The sequence below is a fragment of the Anarhichas minor genome, unplaced genomic scaffold, assembly GCF_050575085.1.
Source record: "Anarhichas minor isolate MPS153535 unplaced genomic scaffold, ASM5057508v1 ptg000012l, whole genome shotgun sequence".
Taxonomy (NCBI): domain Eukaryota; kingdom Metazoa; phylum Chordata; class Actinopteri; order Perciformes; family Anarhichadidae; genus Anarhichas; species Anarhichas minor.
Window position 1 is genome coordinate 4,763,901 of NW_027466458.1, and position 21,114 is coordinate 4,785,014.

At 42.2% G+C, this 21,114-nt stretch overlaps 1 protein-coding gene across 2 annotated transcripts in view; it reads left to right on the forward strand.

The window, feature by feature from the left end:
- The window catches only part of sgcz (sarcoglycan zeta), a 121,767-nt gene extending 103,069 nt beyond the window's left edge, over window positions 1–18,698 (forward strand). For both annotated transcript variants that reach the window (XM_076090757.1, XM_076090758.1), the window contains 2 exons: window positions 4,045–4,168; window positions 17,833–18,698. In XM_076090757.1, coding sequence (XP_075946872.1) covers window positions 4,045–4,168; window positions 17,833–18,039 — 331 coding nt within the window. In that variant the 3' untranslated portion in view covers window positions 18,040–18,698. The remainder of the gene's footprint in view (window positions 1–4,044; window positions 4,169–17,832) is intronic.
- The last annotated feature ends 2,416 nt before the right edge of the window (window positions 18,699–21,114 follow it).

Sequence of the window (21,114 nt, forward strand, 5' to 3'; positions counted from 1 at the left end):
TGAGATCTAAAGCAACTTTTGCTTGTACTAACAAGTACTGACGTACAGCCATACCAGCAGCTCTGTGAGGCTGCACTTACACACAAAGGTGCTTTGAGTTTAATGCTAATCTAAACATGGCAACATGTTCACATCAATAATGCTAACATACCGATTTTTAGCAGGTAATGTTTACCAGTCATTGTCTTAGTTGAGCGTGTTGGCGTCTTAACGTTTGCTATTCATAATTAAACACAAATCACACAATTTACAGCTGAGGATACCCAATGTTTCTCAAAACATTTTTAAGACATTATTGTCCTCAAATCCCTAAATTAACAAGTAGTTCTGAGGCCCATAGGTATTCTCTGATACCTCAAGTACACGAGCAACAGATGCATTCATAAATTAAGAACATCATCATTCACAGAACAGTAATAAAGTACACAGCATTAACACTGGCCTCCAGACTATCATCCAACACATAAATTATCCAAAGTTAATCAAGTTGAAACCGCAAACCCAATTTTTCAGCTGTTAATCGATGTTCAATTTTATTATGAAGTCCATTCATCCTGGTCATGCTCAATGCATCACACAGCAGCTTTTTTTCTTGGGTTTTCTGTTGCCAACTATACTGACAGTGATGGAATTGATTTCTTCTTGCGGTTAGGAATTGAAGACTTTATCACACAAGTTACAGAATCTCCCAATCGGACACTTACATTTCCCCCCTGCTCCTCATTACATTTCTCCGTGAGTGCATTGACTGTATATGAGAAGCGGACGAAGTCACTATGATGTCAACCATCGGTTTGTCGACTGCCGTTTTTGCCGTCACCATCTTGGTTTTTGGCAAACACAAGTGACCCGAGAGGGTGGGGCTAAGTACAAACAAACGCTGAGTAAGACATTTTTAGGCGACCCAAATGTTACAATTAACTTTCATGAACTAAGAACACTCTGTGAAAATGTTAAAAACAAGGACAACTCGCAGACTAGACAACTCTGTCCAGACCTGTTAATCACAGTGTAGCCCCGCCCTAAAGCATCCCCTGCTTTATGGTCTATTTGACTCTCAATGGGACCATAATGTACTAAATGGACATCATGCTGTATTGAAGAAGATTTGAAACTAGTGATTGAAACCATGAACTCATGTTTACAATGTTTACTGAGGTAATAAATCATGTGAGAAGTAGAGTCATTTTCTCATAGACTTCTTTACAACCAGAGAGAGGAGTCACTCCACTATGGCCATTAGAAAGAATGCACTTGTCACCTGTTGCGTGCCTCTTTAAGCCAAATAAAAAATAAATAGAAAAAGTCTGTGGTGGTCAAACTGTGTAACTACAAAGTTAGCATCCTGTAGATATGAGTTTTCCACCCGACAAATGTGCAGATATGCTATGGGCAATTTAAAAATTAGGAAAAACATAGGTCAAGAAAGTAATAAATGGCACGTTTGTGAAGGACAGGTGAGTTAAAACAATGGTGAAAGCAGACAGGGAGTGCGATGTTGACATGGAGAGAGAGGGACAATAGACATGGAGTGATAGTCAGTATGTATGTGTGTGTCTGCCCATCAGAGCTGCTTTCAGCCTGCTGCAGCGTCAATGTAATTGCCTCAACTGTCAAACCAGCCGAAGATCCTCACATCACTGCTGATGACTAGAACAGCAAGTGCTCTCTCTCTCTCTCTCTCTCTCTCTCTCTCTCTCTCTCTCTCTCTCTCTCTCTCTCTCTCTCTCTCTCCCTCTCTCTCTCCATTGCAAATGCAAAGTATAATGAATAATAGGACACGTTTGTTTGGTCGTCTGTCTGTCTCTGGCTTTGTTTCTCCTCTTCCTAACCTCTGACTGCTGCAGCATACGCACTGTTTTTACAGGCCCAATGTGAATTGTCTGCTTCCAGCACACTTGTTATATCACTTGGATGCTCAGCGCACAGCGGCGTGTAGCTTCCCTCACCTTTAATCCACCACATGACTCCTCTACACCTCCGGTAGCTTTACCTTCAACCCAGAATAAATACCACAGTTAGCTCTGACAAACAGCAAACTCAGACATGCTGATTGAATAAATGGTTTGATTTGTAAAGGTCTTTCCATTACACTGAACAAAGTGCACTGCACAGCTTAAGTCAGACTCATAAACTTCCATTTTCATTAAAGAAGAGTAGCAAATTAGGAGGATGAGATGACAATATTCTGATGCAAACCCGCTTCCAGCATTTTCTTGAAATCAAGTGGCATTATGTCGTCACTAGTAACATGCTCTTCTTCAGCTTGTTGCAACTTAGTGAAAGAAAAGTCTAAATCCAATGAGTCCGGATTTGGAATTAATGAAATTAAGTTAGTCAATCAGTTGGTGTTTCTAAAAAGACATATTTTAAAGACGCAACACTCAATTGAATGGCTTCTCGGGGTGAATCTCTTTTTCCAATAGCGTAACACCCTGGGGAAAAAAAAGCAGCAGAAAAGGAGCAATGTCGAGGCAGAAATATCTCTTAGTGCATGTTCATTACGCAGGGGAACCCAAACACAGACAACAACTTCCAAGGGAGCTTTTTCCTGTCTGCTAATGTTTGGTTCTTCAGATGGAAACACACAAGTAGAAATACCTGGAATGACACAGCTGGGACCATGACGAATACACATTCCCTCCATCATTGAAGTGAAGGACATTAACAGAGGAAGCTTGGTGCGATCACTCCCAGCCAAAGTGCCTTTGGCTGAGGCACTGACGCTTGTTTACGTCTCTGTTGTTTGGCCACGGACTGGACGCCCGTTATAAATTCAGTTAATCTACCCTTGTGGCTTGTATGCTTTATCCCTTCAACCTTTCAGTAGGGGATGGGAAAGCAACTTTCTGAAGTACCCTTGAGCAAAGCTTCTCTGGAAAAGTGGCGTTATAGCAAAGCATTTTTTTTTCTTATTTGATCTTTGTTGTGAGCGTGCTGTTTAATTTGTTATACTTACACTTCATAAATTGTAATTCTGTCTGCCTTGCCGAAAGCGCTCTATTTAATTTCACTTGCCAACATGCCCTTGAGCGAAGCGCTGTGCTTATCTAACACCACCAAGCTGTTTAATCATCTCGCATTGTTTTCAACTTTGAGTCGCAGACTTGGCTATTGACCCCTTGCGCTCCAAGGGGAGTGACGCCAACCATGGCCGGAGCACTTTGGAGCAGTGCAGTATAACAATTCTTTATTCTTATTATTTATTCTTGTAGGTTTTTCTCAAAGGCAAAGTTAAAAGTTGCTCCACAGTAAAATGATTAGAAATGAGACAAATAAAAGTCAGCGAAAAGTCAGCATGTTCAGTTCACTCTAAGCCAACCATTATATGGCTACACAGTGAGCTGAAGGCCTTTATGTGGCCGCGAACAATTCACTAAATGACTTCGTGTTGCTGAGCCAGAAACCCTGAGAGGTTCCAATATGTCACTGAGCACCTTAGGAATCTGATCATTTAGGCAGTTATAGATACGCCTGATACCAACAAGTTTAATACAATGATCCAAAAGTATTACATTTGATACTTTGATATATGATAACATGAAGGGGTTGATATCTTACTGGCTTTTTTATCTAATATATCTACCTGCAGTAATTGTGACAGTCAACCCTTTTCACATATCTTGAGTCATCCAAATCCAACTGGATTGATGAAGTTCAAAAGGGTACAATGTAACTAAACAGCACTTACTAATTCACTCTTCAGTTTCAAGTTGTGTATTCAAGAGGCAGCATGTCGTTTAATGTTTAACCTCATGTAACTCAAGGGGATATAACTCTACGGAGGTCTTTATTGCAGACTAAACATTGAATTAGGGAGTCTTGATTTTTTCCTCTGTTATATTAGCTTTACTAGTACATCCATAGTCTTCTGCTGCTTTTGATTGAGCAGCTGGGGGATTGAGAACCTTGTTCGCAGTCAACTCATTATTGATCCTGTGGTAATACTCTCATGGTAGCAGGAGTTCTGTTCATACTATATATGTCTCTGCAGGTGGGTTTCCACAGCTTCTAGCATGACTAAAGTGTGTTTATGGCTCTCAGGCTGGAGTCGCCGACTCGGACCCTGACCCTCGAGGCCCCCAGAGGGGTGGAAGTCAATGCTGGAGTGGGAGACTTTACGGCGTCCTGTAGGAAAGACCTCCTCTTGCAGTCCTCAGAAGGAGAGGTGAGTGTGTTTCCATCTGGCGCTTTGTTTGTGTGTGCGTGTATGTGTGTGTGTGTGTGTGAAAATGTCTGTGAGAATAACGTGATCAGTACGTTTTAGTGTGTCTGAGAGTACAGTTCATGTATGTGTCTATGGTGTGGTGTGTGTGGGTATTTGCTTGTGAGAGAAATATACACAAATAGCTATGTTCACGTGTAAATACAAGGGACAACACCAACTAGCAAAATCCAGTGAGGTGTGTGTGTGTGTGTGTGTGTGTGTGTGTGTGTGTGTGTGTGTCTTTAGACTCTCTGGCACTCTATAGTGTTGGGCCCGCTTCATTAAAGTACCTTATTAGGCTAATGAGCGTCATCAATCCAGGCGACCTTGTCCTCCTCTTCTGCCCTCCTCCTTTCATCCCTCCTTTCTTCTCCTCTTCTGTTTGGGAGAAGTGACTTCATTAAAGCTGGTTTGATGAGGTTCCCTGTCAGTTGCTGCTGTGCGTGTGCGTGTGTGTGTGTGTGTGTGTGTATATATCATTGTTAGCCTGCTATCTTACCGTCAAGCTCTTTGCATAGTAGCCTGCCACATTTCATGAGCACAGAAGCAGACTTAGCCATTATCCTTGTGTGTGTGTGTGTGTGGGTGTGTGTGGGTGTGTGCGTGTATGTGTTTGTGTGTGTGTGTTTGTGTATGCATCAGCCTGCCATGTTGCATGTTCGCTGGAGCATAGTGTGTCATTAACTCAGTAATTAACAGAAGAATGGCCCCCGCTCGTTCGTCACTATCACTGTCATTGTCAGTCACACGCACAAACACACCGTCTGTCTCACTTTTTCATGCACAGTGAGACATGTACACACACGCACACACACACACACACGCACACACACACACACACACACACACACACACACTAATAACAGAAGTCTCTGAAAACAACAGTCCTGCTTTTCTCTTCTTCTTCTCTCCCATTTCCTGATCTTGTTTCCATCCCCTGGGCCTCACTTTTGAAAAGTACACAACTTCATCCATGTGACCAGACACCAGGAGGTCTGAGCACACGGAGGTCACCAAAATCTCGGGACAGCTCTGGCATAGTGGTAACAAAATAATAAGACAGAATGTCAGACTAGACGGTGGAATTTTCAAATATATAATTAATATGTGCAGCCAGGCAGAGTGGTATACAGTGTATTGCAGAGAGAAAATATTTATACAGATTTTGGGACAATGCCATTGTTGGATAGCTAGCTTGTCTTGTTATTAAACACATTGTCAAATTGTGTTTACTGTGTGTCAACCATTCGCCATGTTATTAACTTTGATTCTCGCTAGCATAACTTCCTGGTTCACAGCGGAGCCAAAGGGTTCTATTCGATGAGGCGACTGGAAATATCACGTTTCCAAGTCTTATCTAAGATTCATCCTATTTACTGGAGCAGTGAACAACGTTTACATTGCATAAGAGTCTTATGGGATTATAATGATTGTTCTAGTTACTAGCGAACCCCAAGGGTTTCCAGGGAAGCGGAGTGAAGGGCTCGTGAAAAAGATTTTGGTTGCAAAACGCATGAAAATGTCCTCCGATGTGTTCCATTATCAGAAATGAATGGCTTTGCAGAGGCAACCCTCCATGTCATCCAGTAATGCCTGATAATGGACACCGCCTCGGGTGTTATCCCATATGACCCTGGAATGGGTCATTCTGCATAATAAGTACTGTTCTTTTTCTACTTTATTATATTTAAATAGTAATTGATACTACTTGAAAGAGTACGAAAAAGTACTTGAGGTCATATTATTGAATACTCATTTCAATAATATGCACTGTAAGTTGCAGCCTTTGAGCCGGGTTGTAACACAGTTAGCTCACCAATAATACGTCAGGTAGATTAATAGACTTTTACATAAGCTGCAATTGATCAGTCAAAGTATTTTAGAATTTGTTATTCTTACTCTCATATTGTTATTCACTATTACCTTAATGTGTGATGTAAAACCTTGTGACTTGAGTAAAACCAAAATGACAAGATCTGGGGTTTTTATTCGTCATCCGCCATGAAGTACTCTGGAACCTTGAACCTGTGTGTTTATCTACTGGATGATAGACAGAGTATCAAGGTTTTTACAGCAAAACTATTTATTATTCCATAACATACGTCCTAGGATGTCACAGACAGCATGGGTTAAAGGATGTCAGCATATCTCAGTCCAACATCAAAATATAACTGCAGTCAAAGACTGTCAAAGGGGCAATAGAATAGGGAATAATCAATTTGAGGGAGAAATTGTGAAGGGGCAAATAACTAAATCGAGGGAACAAAAAAAGTATTTGAGCATACAACTTAGTAACTTCAGAGAGTGAGTTGTTATTTTGGGTCTGACTGCTGGCCAGTTGGGCCCTTTTTCTCTGGCATTGGATTCCTCCAGGTGCCACCGGATCCCTCACACATGCATGTGAAAGTGTGAATGTTTGTTGCTCTATTTGTGTTAGCCTTGTGATACAGTAGATTGGCAACCTAGTGCATGCTGGGACTCCTGCTGGCTGCGACCCTAAACAAGATAAGCTGTCCGTAAAACAAATAAGTGAATGAATGTATTATTTATAAGTGCAAATTAATATTGGGCAAGGTTTTTATCCCGTTCTTTTGGTCTATGTCATGCACTTCCCTGATGGAGGGCAGACATGCAATTACCTGCTCAGCAGTGCACATGACATGTGTGTCCTTGAGCCGGGCACAAGGGGTGCCATGTCAGAGAGACTGTTGTGATCATTTATGTTGTGTATCATACCCATGGTACCCTTCTTGCATTGCGGCACGTGTGTCAGGGCAAAAAATATTTTTAACAAGGCCCTTTGCCTCTTATTTAAACTTCCCCTCTTCCCCCTCACCATGTCACTCCTTCTCTCGCATTCCCTATTACCTCTCTTCTTGTTATGTCTCTATTTTCTACTTTCTTCCCTGACTCGTTTCACTCCTCACAACTCTCACCACCCTCCTTTCTATTCCTTTCTTTTATTATTTTGGAGTTCTCATCCCATTCCTCCTTTCTCTCCTTCTCAGCCTCTGAGTCCTTCATCTCTAAGTAACCCCAGCCTATCTAATTAACTTCCCACTGCCAGGGTTATACATCACTGTGGCTGTCACTTCCTAGGAAAAGGGGAGGGCAGGGGAGATTATAATTTTTTACCTCTTTTCTGTCATGTATTTCTTTCTCTCTCAAACTTTCATGTCTTCTTTTGTCTCTTTCTGTTCTTTGTTCATCTCTCTCTCTCTCTCTCTCTCTCTCTCTCTCTCTCTCTCTCTCTCTCTCTCTCTCTCTCTCTGTCATCCCTACATAAATAGATGTCTCCTTATTGATGGTGAACAATAGCATGCAGCAGGGTGTAACGAGCATTGTGGCGTGAGACTTTTGCAAGGCTTTGAGACATTGAGGGAGCAACCTTGTCAGCTTTACTATGGCACCCGTTTCACATCCAATATCCAATAAATAATAATAACAATATATCCTCTGTTCGCTAAGGTACAACTTAATAAGTGCCACAGGAAGCCTTATCAGCATGTGTATGTGTAAGCTCGAGACTCCCATTAATGTGATTAACTAATACAATCAAACGGTCATATTCAATTAAGACTTGATATGAATGAAAAAGCCTTTACAAACACCAAATAAGAAGGACACACAGTATCTACTTTGCTTGGCACCACTCTGTATGAATTTAAAGTGTATGAGTCATTGCAAGTTGGTTACCCCACATTTGAACTTTTACAGTGTGCATTTAAAATATCTAATTCAACCAGAGCATCTTCTCTTACACTTTAGAGATCGCATTGCTCAGTTAGATAAAAATAGTGAATATTTGATGTCATAATATTATATTTGCATTGCAAATTAATAGAGTCAAATTTTTTCCCATAACCATAACTGACCAAAGGAGGGCAACACTCTCTTTTAAAACCCTTTCCTCCTTCACTTCTCTCTGCAAAAGCACACCTTCAAATACAACAAACACACTCAGGCTTTTTATTATGTTACAGGTGGGTTTTTTTAATGAATTTTGTCAAATCAACTTGTTTCTCTGGATTTCCCCCCAACTATTAAACTACTCTTATTCATATGGTTATTAATATAATAACTATAAAATACCAAAAAGATGATGGTGATAATTACCCTAACAGTTGCTGCCACACTGAGCAAACTGAGAAAGTTGCAGATGACACAAGTGTGACCATCGACAGCAACACCACATCATTGCATTTATGTGTCACCAAGAAACATCAGAGTATCACCCCTCTGTCTCCCAAAACCAGCCTGTTTGTAATAAGTGGCCAAAAGACCTACAAGCAGTACACCCCTAAAAAAAACAGCTTATCCAAATAGTGTTCCTTTTCATCCATTCTCATATAAGCTTTCCCCTTACCGCTGACACCATCAAATGAACGGAGGAGAGCGGATGAAGGGAGGAGAGAAGGAGGATCGGATGAGTAGGAGGTGGAGGAGGATGGCAGAAAATAGATGTTTCTGTCGATTTTGCAGGGGAAAATAAAGGCGTGCAGGACAGCGAGGCTTAAAACCAAATCAATGTTGTCAGCAGCTGGCACTTAAGAAGGGGCCATTAAAGTTTAAAAAGTTTGGAAAGCATCGCTGGAATTAGGGCCAAATGGGTTAGAGGTAGGGGAGCGCTGGCTTCCATTAAAATCAAAGCCAACGAGAGCTGACAGATCCTCTCAGGATTCCTGCAGTCCTCCTTTTTTTTTGATCAACTCTCTTCTTCTTCTCTCTCTCTCTCTCTCTATCCTACATGAATTCACTGTCTTTCTTTCTTGTCCATCCATTTTCTTCTCTCTTCAAGCTTGTTCACCCTCTCACTACCTCTCTCTGCTCATCTCTTTGTTGATTATATCTATGTTAACTTTACATCGATATATCCCTTCTTCTACTCGTCTCACGATATGTTCTTGATACACCCACAGCTCTTGTCAGCAACGTTTGTGCATCACTCATTCTCTTTCTGTCTTTTTACTGGAGAAGTTGTTTGATCTCACTCGCCATTCATTTTAACAGACAACTCAATAGACGCCCTCGCAAACTAAAACATGATTTGCTGAAAATCAAGTGGCCTTCCAGCACATTGATTTTACAGATTGTATAACTTGTCTGACTAAAGTCACTAAAGTTTACTTTTATTTCCACTGATGGCACAGAGTATCTGTTGGATTACAGCCTTATTATAAAACAGAATCCTTGTCATGGGGTTAGAGATCTAACAGTCTCTTCCTCAATACATTTAAAGTGTCAGAAAGGCTACATATGCAGTCAAGCAGAAAAGGTCGTTGCAGTGGGATGAACTGGAGCACCAATTAGTGTGCAAAATGGTTCCATTTTGATGTTTTGTTTGCCGTTTGTTGAGAAGCAGACAGCACAGAAATGCTCTCCGGGGAGTGGTACTAAGACACACTCAGCAAATACTGTCTAAATGCCCTCCAGTCGGCCACATTGGTTCCAACAGTGGTAGTTTGTGGTTTTACTGGGAAGCCGGGAAGAGTATTTATGCAGGCCAGAGATGATTCTGTCACGTTCTGATGACAGTACATGTCTGGAGACTACTAGTTAAAATGTTGGTAGAGGTGGCGGCAAAATCCACTGCTGAGAGAACCATATCCAGTCAAAAACATGTATTCTCCCTAAATGTGCTGATTTATTGGTTATTGGTTGCCTCTAGGTGCTGGGAGTTAGTTAACAAGGGGCCTGTTTCACAAAAGCAATACGTGCAGACCCTCATGCATGGGTTGTAAGAGGGAGTTTGTACCCTCTAAACTAGAAATTAGCATCCTTCAAAACCCCTGATGTATAGAAGAAAATATGAGATTATTGCTGTGGCCTCATGGGTGTTTTTTGGAGTTTCATTTCCTTTGACTCCACACTTATGGAGCCAGCCTCTCCAGCTATGGCTCAGCAGACAACAGTCTCTGTTAATAATAGCATTTGTTCCTAAATTGCGGGTTGTAGAGGTGCAGGTATTTTCTCACCTAGAGACGAGTGGATGGTACGGTAGTCGGGATGTGCCTATCAAAGCAGTGAGTCTAAATATGATGCAGCATTTGTGAGATATTTATGCTGGAATACAGGACAGCAGCGTATCCCTCATGGGGTTGGAAGCTGATGTGTAGGTGTGCCGAAACAAATACAGAGTCAGGCCAAAGTCAGCCTCATTCTGAAGTAAACAATAGTAAATAAATGTCTCTAACATGCACTATTACACCATATAAAAGGGAACAATGTGTGTTACCAAAGGCTTGACAGCATTGAATGACCCTTATTCATGTTTGCATCCTTCTGTTCATGATATGCTCGAGTTTTCTTTGCTCTGCTGCTGACTGCAGCGAGGTGAAATCGGGTTAACTATGGAAACTTTCAACAAAGTTAGGTTGCCATGGAGTTTTATTGTTTGTTGACACAATGCTGGGGTTTATTAAGATGCTGTAGCCTGGAGGTGTTATTGGGCTGCTACACTGGGACTAGCTATTTTTTTTTTTTTTTTTTGCTGCTGCTTGTTGTTTTACCTGCAGGGTAAGGCAGAATGGTGAGTGAATTAGAATGCCGGCAGGGGGTAACTCCCTGTCGTACAGTACACACTGATGCTGTTGAAGCCTCGCAAATACATAAACACACACACATATACACAAAAACACACACACATTTATATATATCAGTGGTGGGCCGTAAGGGCCAGCTAAGCCTTCTCTGCTGGCCTAAACAGAATCACAAAGTTATAGCTATTTTATAATTTAATAATTGTTCACAAATACACTACATGTATTGTAATTTGTTGGTGTTCGCTGGCCGGCCAGTCGCGGTGTGAGCACTAACACAAATGGATGCAATACACTGAATGTATACACACATATACATAAGCTACATTCACACACACACACCAACTCAAACACCTTAAAATACAGGTATGAATGTATACGCACAGATAAACACACACACACACACACACACACACACACAGAGTGCACTCACAGCACACCAGCACAGCTGTCCCCTCCTCTCAGTCTCTAGAGCTTCTCTGTTTACATCCAAAACTTGTTTTCATCATCCAACTCCACTCTTTGAGAGTCTGCATCTTCAGTATGTGTGTGTGTGTGTGTGTGTGTGTGTGTGTGTGTGTGTGTGTGTGTGTGTGTGTATGTGTGTGTCTGTGTTCATAAGAGATAGATAAAAGATTAACAGATACCTGCCAATAGCTGGGAGAAGTGGTTGTTTTTCAAAAGGTGTGATTAATGTTGGAAAATTCATTAGCCTATACGTTACAGTGCCCGAGGCGATCTTCATAGATGTGTTTGTGCGTGTGTGTGTGTGTGTGTGTGTGTGTGTTATCCGTCACTCTGATGTAACTCCGTCTCAGTCTTTCGTTGTGTGTGGGAGCTTTATCTGTTTTTTTCTCTCTCTCTTTTTTTGCGTTACCCTCTATCACAGCACGTGTTTGTGTTCTTGTTATTCTGCGGCTGCTTCTCTGTCTGTGTGTTCTTGTGTGTGTGTGTGTGTGTGTGTGTGTGTGTGTGTGTGTATGTTTACGTCGATGCATTTGTCTGTGTCTGTACTTGTGTGTATGTTTGTATGAGTGTGTGTGTGTGTGTGGTACAGTAGAGCAGACTGATAGCGCTTTATGTCCCCGCTACATCTGGGTCACTACACTCTCAGTCTCTCTCCAGCCTCTGTCATTTAGTCCATTGTCAGCTCCCATTCCAACAGCTGTCCATTCCACAGGCCTAATGGTCTGTGTAATACACTCAGATAGCTTCACAACCTCCCACCTATTTGTGTTGTTGGAGCAAGTGTGTGCGTGTGTGTGTATTCCATGTGGGGGTGCAGGGGGAGCAAGAGAGACAAAGAAAAGGAGAATGGGAGGCAAGGTGAGCAGGGGCTCGGCGAACTTGTGTGTTTGTGCTGTTGAAATTGTACTGTTATTGTCCTTTTAACATCTGTCACAGCTCTCTCCCTCCGCTCCTCTAGTCCTCCGCCCTCCATTCAAAGACTTTAAAGTTGACACTTTCTAGTCCACTTTGGTTCCAGGTCAGTATAAGTTAAACTGCTGCAAGCCTCGAGTCAGCAAAGTTTTGATTGGAGGAGTCTGACAACAGGAGCAACACAGTTGCATTCTTTATTAGGGAATCACGTTTAAGACTGTGACCGTCCTTGAAGAGCATTGTATATCAGTTCATTTAGATGACTTCACCCTTTATACACATTGTCATTATCCAGTCTTGGCTACTCTCGCCAAAGAAACTGTTCCACAAGGAATGATAGGAATGATATAAATGATATTTTGAGGCGATCTGTAGAGTGGACATTTTCAACATATTTTTAGTCAGATAGATGAGATCGACAAGGTAACACCAGTTTAAAAAGATTCAAGGCAGTGCATCAACAAAGAACGTGTGCTTTTTTTGTCCATTCCTTTAACATCATACAATACAATTTGGCTTCAGCTCACACAGACATGCAAGAGCGAGCGTTGGTTACGTTGGTATCGCAGAATATTTTTTAACCTTGCTGGAAAACAGTTTTATCCCTGACTGACCCATGACTACAGTGCTACTGATATACTAGTATGGTTTGGGAACGAAAACAACGATGCAGTTAAGTGATGGGGTTTTGTGGGTAGTTGTTACTAATGAAATAAGACAAAACCGTGAGATGACTTTACTTATGTTACAGTACACAATTAAAACTGTTGCATAAAAAACAGCATGTGTCCTGGTTTATTTTCCAAGTGCATTTCTGACACCCCTTTATCCTTCACTCACCTTTCTTCCTCTAACCCAGACTAGACTCCCTACTCTCGGTCTCCTCCTGAACACATTCATTCTCCTCTCTCCATCTAAGCTACTTCTCTACCTCCAGGTCCCCCCCCCCCCAAAGACTCTTTGACCCTCGTATCTCTTCTGATGTCTTTGTCCCTCCACCTCCTGCCCGCCTTTCATCCCAGGAAAAGCTCCTCCTTCCCCTCATCTCCAGCCGCACATTTGCCTCCGACCCTCTTTGTTCCTCGGCTGTGCCAGAGGAAATCATCCATGAAAAATGTTCTGACCCTCCGTAATTGTCGTTTCCGCATGTTTCCCATCTCCTTGACGCCAGAGCCGCGTGCTGTGCTAAACTGATGTTGGAGAGAGATGAGCTCTGCCACGGATGCAGGCTGCATTCATCCACTCAGACTTTTACATTAATGCAAATACATAAGGGACACATAAACATAGAAACATGCATATCCTCAGACACACACAGACACACACAATTCCTCAATATGTAAGCAGGAGCGGACAAGTTAATATGAGCACCTCCATACGTAAAGTGTCTTGGGACTATGACGCTGTGTAGCTGTGTGTTCATGGACACATTGCTGCATATATTGTGCATGCACATTTACAAAAACAGATACATACATACATACATACATACACAGGTCGAATGAAAATCGTCAACAGAAAGGATGATGTTTAGGTTTCATTTTGAATGAAACATTTCATTTCTTTGTGTTTTTTTGACCTCTGTGGTTTTTAAAACCCATCTGCTAAAACGTGTTGTGTCAGGCTGAAAACAAGGCATCCTCTACATCCTCTAAAACAGATATTTCACAAAGTCTTTTCTTTTACTATATCATCAATAACAGGACGCACGCACACATGCAGATAAAATACCGGCATGTTGCTGAATATGTGAAAAACAATGCACTCAACAACAAGCGTCCTTCATACCTACACACAAACAGTATTACACGCACACACAGGGACACATGTCCTTACACGCAGACTCACTCTCCTCACACATTCACGTGAACATATCCTCGCATGCTGCTAACAACAGGCCAACCTCATACTTACTGACACTTTCATTTGGGATAAATGTCAGCGCTAATCCGACCTTAAGCTACAACAAATGACTTCCACCTCCTCTACTTCCCTTCCCTCTCGCCATCTGTCGGCCATCCACCACCTCTCCTTTACTGCCCTTATTGCCCAGCCTCCATCAATTTATCTCTCTCTCTCCAAACGCCTTCCTCTCAGCCCCCACCTCCTTTCTATCTAGGTCTCCTTCACTTCATCCCGCCCTGTAACTCTATCATCTCTACATGCTAATTGCCTTCTCCTCTTAACAATCTCATAAAAAGCAACCTCTCCCCCCCACCTTGTTTGTCTCTCCATCAATCCCTATTCTCCATCTCCTCTTCCTTCACCTTTACTGTACTCTCTACCCTCCCTCCCTCCCTCATTTCTCTGTTCCCCTCCCCTCAGTTTGTTTTTGCGATGTTTCCAATGTTATAGAATAAGTAATTTCATTGGCGTTTCCTCAAGTAAGCATGCACCTATCTGTCTTCATTCTCCCATCCTGGTCGCCATGCCCAAGTTCATTTTAGGTTTCCATTGCTGTGGCGAGCAGGCTGTTAGAAGGAGATTTGGGTTATGTTGCCAACAGTGACTGAGTCCTCTCCCCTGTTAGGTTATGAACCCTGGCGGCTTTTACTGGGGAGCCAAAGGGAAGATGACAGGTGTGCACCAGGGACCTGTTAAAGGAAAACCTTGGCATTTAGAGAAGGAGTGTGTTATTTTCCTTTGACCAGCACATGGGGCGATAAGTGCACATATTCGTTTTTCACTAGCTCCTAAAGAGTCTTGTTGTCATTGTTACTATATCTTATTAAAACTAATGGGCATGGCGGGCTAATGAGATAGCTGCACACAGTAGATTTAAAGAGGCTCACTATTCTTCCTCTTTTTTTTTTGCATAACCTAAGAACTGAAACAAAAGCCCCAAAACAGGACTGGTATGAATATAATGCACAAGTAAGCAGCTTTCTTTAGAGTAACATGAGCTTTGTGTTATTTCCAGTTGTCAGTGGTCAGCTCTAGAATCATTCTTGTATCTCTTTAAGGACTGAAGGATTATCTTTTCATCCTTTTTGTCTGGGAGGAATCATTAATTTCTTGAGAAAAAAGTATAGCACATATAACAAATATAAGGACAGTTACAATATTTGTCAACCCTGGGTGTTATTCTCATTGGTAATTGTACCACTAGGGCTGTTGTGCTTACAATCAAATGAAGTGATGTGCCTTTAAGACAAAAGATGCTTTGAATAGGATTCATTTCCCTAAGGAGAGGTTAAGTGATTTCAATACTGCATGCTCTGTTTGGTTACGTTACCCGTCTGGGGAGCATATTTAGACAGCAAAATTCTAAATGTAGGATTAGCACCTGCTAACATCCCACATCTTCAATTCAAATTGTCATGCCTTTAATCTGCAGGGTAAAATAAGTGTGGGCTAGGCCTTTTCCTGATCATTTAATTCCAATCAATCAGCCAACGAATGAATCGACTTAATGTCTCACCGCTAATACATTTAGAACACTGAAGACCCGTTAGGGAAGCAAATGGGAATTGAAGGAGATCTGGACAGTTCCGATATCTCACCGAGTGAACGACTCCGAGCTATTAAGGATGGGACCATCTTTAAGTTGACTTCAGTCTGTTACCTCTTATCTGTTTCCAGGTTAATGGCTAATATATGTACAGTACTGTGTGTGTGTGTGGGGGGGGGGGGGGGGTGTACTGTATATGTGGATGTTGTTTATACAGATCGAGATGTGCCCCGACAGCCAATGTGAAATCATTAGTTATACTAATCGGTTCCTTGCTCTTAGGGTATCTGAATCCCTCATTGCTCTCCTCTCCTTTTTTTTTTTCTTTCTTTCCTTCATCTTATCTCACTCTCTCTTTATGTCCCCCATCTTCTTCCAACCACTTTGGATGTGACATTTTCTCTCCGTCATCCTTTCGTCTGACTCCGTCTCATTCCTCTCTTCTCCTCTCTTCTCCCTCTGTCTTTTTGCACTCATAGCCTTTTCACTTCCCCTCTCCTCATTTCTGAAATGAAGAACATAAATGATGGGGATACAGATGTCTGCTGAGATTGTCGCCCGGCCTTAGGGAGTGTGTGTGTGTGTATGTGTATGTGAAAGACAGAGAGAGAGAGAGAGAGAGAGAGAGAGAGAGAGAGAGATGGGAAGCAAGAGAGCGGAGCTTCCTTGAACGTTGAAGATTGCAGAGTAAATAAATAAGCAGGCATAGCAGTCGATAGAAAGCTAGATTGTGTAATGATTCTCATATGGAACTCAGCTTGTATCAATCTAAAGATGAGAGGAGTGGCCTGCAGGAATACAGGAAGAAATGAGGGTGAGGAGGGATGGAGGCCGGTTAGACCATGCCAGTGCTATACTCAGCTTCAATACTACTAACTCCAGGTTTGCAATTTGTCAAATGAATTGATCGTAATGCGATTCAACACAAATTTGTTTAGTAACGTTTACCTTTTAAAAATCATATCAAGTTAGTCTATTTAAAGAAGAACATTTTTTTGACATTATGTATAAGGCTCAAAATCTGGTAAACCACCATTAAACCACATTAATGCCTTTCAGACAAAGTTGTGGTTTAATGGCTCCTATTCCCAAACTAATTTGCATTTAGTCAGATCACCACAAACCATCTGACTCACGATAAACCAGTAATCAAGGTCTGGGACCACAGTACAGTTTTCTACTTTGCCCACTCTGGCTGGTAATCCAGCCTTGCATCCTGTCGTCCATCCTTTTTGCTTTTCCAAAGTTGAGGTTAGGTAGGTTTTTCTACCTTCTGACCCTTTGTCATTGTTTGTGCATTGTAGGTGTTTTTCTTGCAATAATGTGAGATAGACTTGACTGGGCACACATGCTGTGAAATAAATCTATTGGCCTCCATCAACAAGCAAACCCCTTGACCCGTCCTTCAGCCCAAACTGATTGAAACTCCTCCAAGTGAAGGTCTAGTTGCATTGGAAATCATTTAAGAAAATCCGTTTGCAATTTATTGTTTTTTCCAAAGTCTGTGATAGCTGCACTCATACAAATGTTGCAAAAATGGCTAAAGAGATACCTCATCTTGCCCATGCAGATAAACTAAAAAGTGTCTTGTATTGAGTATTTTTAACTTATTACTTTTATCTTGATACCAATAAGCTTACTGATTTTATCTTGAAGATGGCGTCTTTTTCTCACCCGTTTTTCGCCAAATGTGTTGAGCGATAATAATAGATGGGATATTGCAGCAAATTAGCTGGTGTAAAAGATGGCTTTCTTTGTAGTATGCACTTTTCCCTGCTGCATGCTTTGCCCTGTCTTCCTGCATCTGTTTGTCTTCCCCTCACTCCTCTCCCACTGATTTCCTTGCCTTTCTCTTCACCTATCTTGCTCTCTGCCTCGTTCACTCCCACTCTGCCTCTTCATCAAAAGAGTCCCGTTCTAAATAGAAATTCCCTCTCTGTCTCTGTAGATCTTTCTTGATGACAACCCCAGTCTACCACAGAGAGTATAGTCATCCCCTACGGCAACGTGCTCTCTCTTCCTCTGTATCCACAATCCCTGTTTCTTTTCATTTTTCCCCCCCTTCTGTTTTTGTGTGTTATTTTAGGCACCAAGACAATCCATGGGAACTCCGTACTACAGCAGTAACATCAACTTCTGTGTATCATTTTCATGTTTCATATATTATTTCATTGTCTTTCTTTTTTCTTTTCTTTGTCCTTTCTTGTGTTCTCCAACCAAGTTTTTTTTAAATAATTTTTCTTTTATGTCCACAGATCTTTCTAGACGCCAACACCATCAGGCTGGGCCGCATTCCCTTCGGCAGTGCTGTGGACCCCCTGGAAGGGGCGCCAGCAGGCACCACCTACACCAAACAGACTGTGTACGAGCTTTGTGCCTGCGCTAACGGCAAACTCTACCTGTCCCCGGCTGAGAAAGGATCTACCTGCCAAACCACCAGTAACTTTTGTCTCTGGAGCTGAAAGTGGGAGGTCAACAGACACTCGGGACATACGGACTATTAGAGTATGAAGCTAATGCTAGCCAACTGACTGAATCAACGTGGATCAGGGCTTGGTGGGAACCTAATGCCAGATAACAAACTGAATTAACATGGATTGTAGCATGGCGAGAAGTTCATGTCTGTTAACCAATCGAATTATATGGATTAGAGCTTGGCAGGAAGCTAATGCTTGCTAAGAGACCAAAGTAACATGGACTGTGGCTTGGAGTAAAGCTGATGCCAGTAAAAGGACTGAATCAACATGGACTAGAGCTGGAGAAGAAGCTTTTGTCAGCTCCCTGTCCAAATTATTATGGATTGATCATGTTGTCAGTGCCAGTCAGGAGGAAGGATGACTTGGTGGGAAGCAAAAGCCAAGGTTAGCTGGTAGATATGATGCTATGATGCTACTCATGGACATGGATCCACAGTCTCAGTCTGGGGCTCCCTCGTTGGCTTTCTTTGCCTTTGTTGAATTGCTGCCATGATGGTTTCTGAAAGTCACAAGGATTACATGCGGGGGGTTTCCTGAGAACAGCAAACTGTCTTACAATAAAAGTGAGTTGTGTGTTCAGTGTATGACCAAAACGTCCTGGAAAACATGCTCCGGCTTTTGTTAGGATCAACAGATATGGTGATGGACTGCAAACGCGCCAGCAAGGACACGGACAAGGACTCAGTTAGCAAACAGACACCAGTGTGGACTTTGGTTGAGCCCTGCGGGTCACTAACAAATAAATCAGACAATGGTTTAGTCTAGTGGGAAGCTAAGGCTAGCTAATGGACCAATCTATACCAGAAAGGCCTTCCCCCTCCTCCCCCTCTAGTCTTTCAACCCAAACGTTGACGTGTGACCCTTCTGCATTAATCTGCGCCTGATAAAGAATATGCTCTCTGACACCACTTTTCATAGGATAACTAATGCAAATAATTGTGCTTCAACCTTGCATTTACCAGTTGTCCCCCACACGTTTTATATTTATTCACATCTACTTTTATTTTATTCTAGTTCTCTTTGTTTTCAGATACAATATTTGACTTTGTATCTCTTTGAATTCTGTTGTTTTCCCTATAACATCCTCATAATCCTTTTTGTCCTTCATATTTTGCTGCGGCTCTCCTTTATCCCTCATCTGTGCTCTAGTTATTTGTTTCTGTCCATGCACCTACATGCATTGGACTGGTAAAGAAAACGTTCTGCCGATCCACTCTCTTCCACTGGTCTGGTTAAAAATACAGAAAACATTGTTTTATCTGCTTTCATCCACTGGACTGGTTAATAAGAAACCTTTTCAGTAACCATTAGTACCAGATTCAGGGTCTGTTCCCACAGACTCTCTGGAGTCCTTCTACATGGGCATGTGATGCTTTCTCATCAGAGACATAAAGCAAATGGTATGAGAAGACGAAAGTGAGTTCAGTCTCACAGGCAGGCAGAGGCAGCAGTCAGGCGACGGCCAGACCAATCGTGGTCTTGTTATAGAGCATTATACATCTTCATCCTGTGTTACTTGACTGTCAGACTTTTCTCACTCTTTTAGCATGACCTTTCTGCTCTTCTTGTCAAGCCCGCTTCCTTCTCAGTCATGTCAGTTTTCTGTGTCATTGAGAAACGTTTCTGCTCTTTGCTCTCTTTTTGTTCCTTCCTCCGCTCGTCTTTACTGCAGTATTTTTACCTCTCGATACTCCTTGGTTTTCCCTCTCTATATTCATTCCAGCTGTTACATTTCTGAATGTTGTCTTTTCTTTTTGTCTTGTCTTTTTCTCTCTTACCCGTCACTCACCAAATGGCATGGTTATTTGTTGTCTCCACACCTTATTTGCTATTTCTTCACTTGTTAAAAAGGCAATGTGTAAGACAAAGCTGGAACTTTTGTTTAAAACATTTAAAGTAGGAACTAACACGATCAACGGAATGGGAAGAGGTGACAGTGTTGACGTCGTTGACGTTATGTTAAAGACGTCTATGTATTGTGTTGGAGATATCGACTGTAAGTCAGCCTTTCCCAGACCATACTTTCTTGTAATACCACTTGTTCCTTGAGAATGAAGAAGTAGATCTCCCCCGAGGCTTGTCCACAACAAATCCATGGTCCCTGGTCATTTTATAGTTTTTTCTTTGGATTAAATTCAAAATGTCAGAAATAAGAAAATGACTCACACCCTCGCCTCGTCCTCACAGCTGCCAGTGGGCTGCTTCACTGGGAGTACAGCGTGCTGCGACTCAAATACAGACAGCGCAAACCCCAGTACCGGGGCTCTGATCACGGAGGACTGCTGCCCCGGCTCGCCGACTGATGAGCAAACATTCTGTCGCTACCGTGACACAGTGTACACCCAGCCCTCTCTGTCTCCTGGTGCTGTTGTTTTTTTTTGCTGACCGAATCCGAGCCACCACAACTAAAGCTTGTTCCCCCTGAGTCACTGCTCACTCTTCTCCCTGCGAGGCAGTCCCACGTCAGCAGGGAGGACAAAAACCTGAGTCGTTCCCTTGTCTCCTTCCCTCTGGACCCGAGCCAATAAACAAACTAATTTAACGTTACATGGACCAACCAGCCCCCGTCTAGTGGCACAGTAAATACTCGGATGGCTCATGTAAACTATAGACTGCTGCCACACGTGACGATTATAAGACATGCAGTGTTATTTTGAGCAGCTCTCAGAGTTTCAGCACTTTGATTGAATTCTGTGTATTCTTGCCCCGCCGTTAGTTAGTACTTGACTTTTTAAATACAACTTCTGTCTGTAAATTTAGATTGTAATGACCCAATAGTAGAGGTGTAATGCTACCCCCTATTATTTTGGAGCAGGTGACTCGGTATTGCATGTTGCAACTTTAATGTCCTTTTTCCATTTCAACTCAAATATCAGAATAAGTGTCCCTTCACTTTCACACTATGCCCCATTTCAACCAGGAAAAGTCAAGAAGGTCCAAAATAATATTCCGGGGGTTATTTTTGATATATTAAATCAGTCTCAGATGGGGGGGGGGGATCAGAGTGAATGGCCTCGAGCTGGCTAACCTAGCACTCAACCTTTGCGATGGCTGGAAATC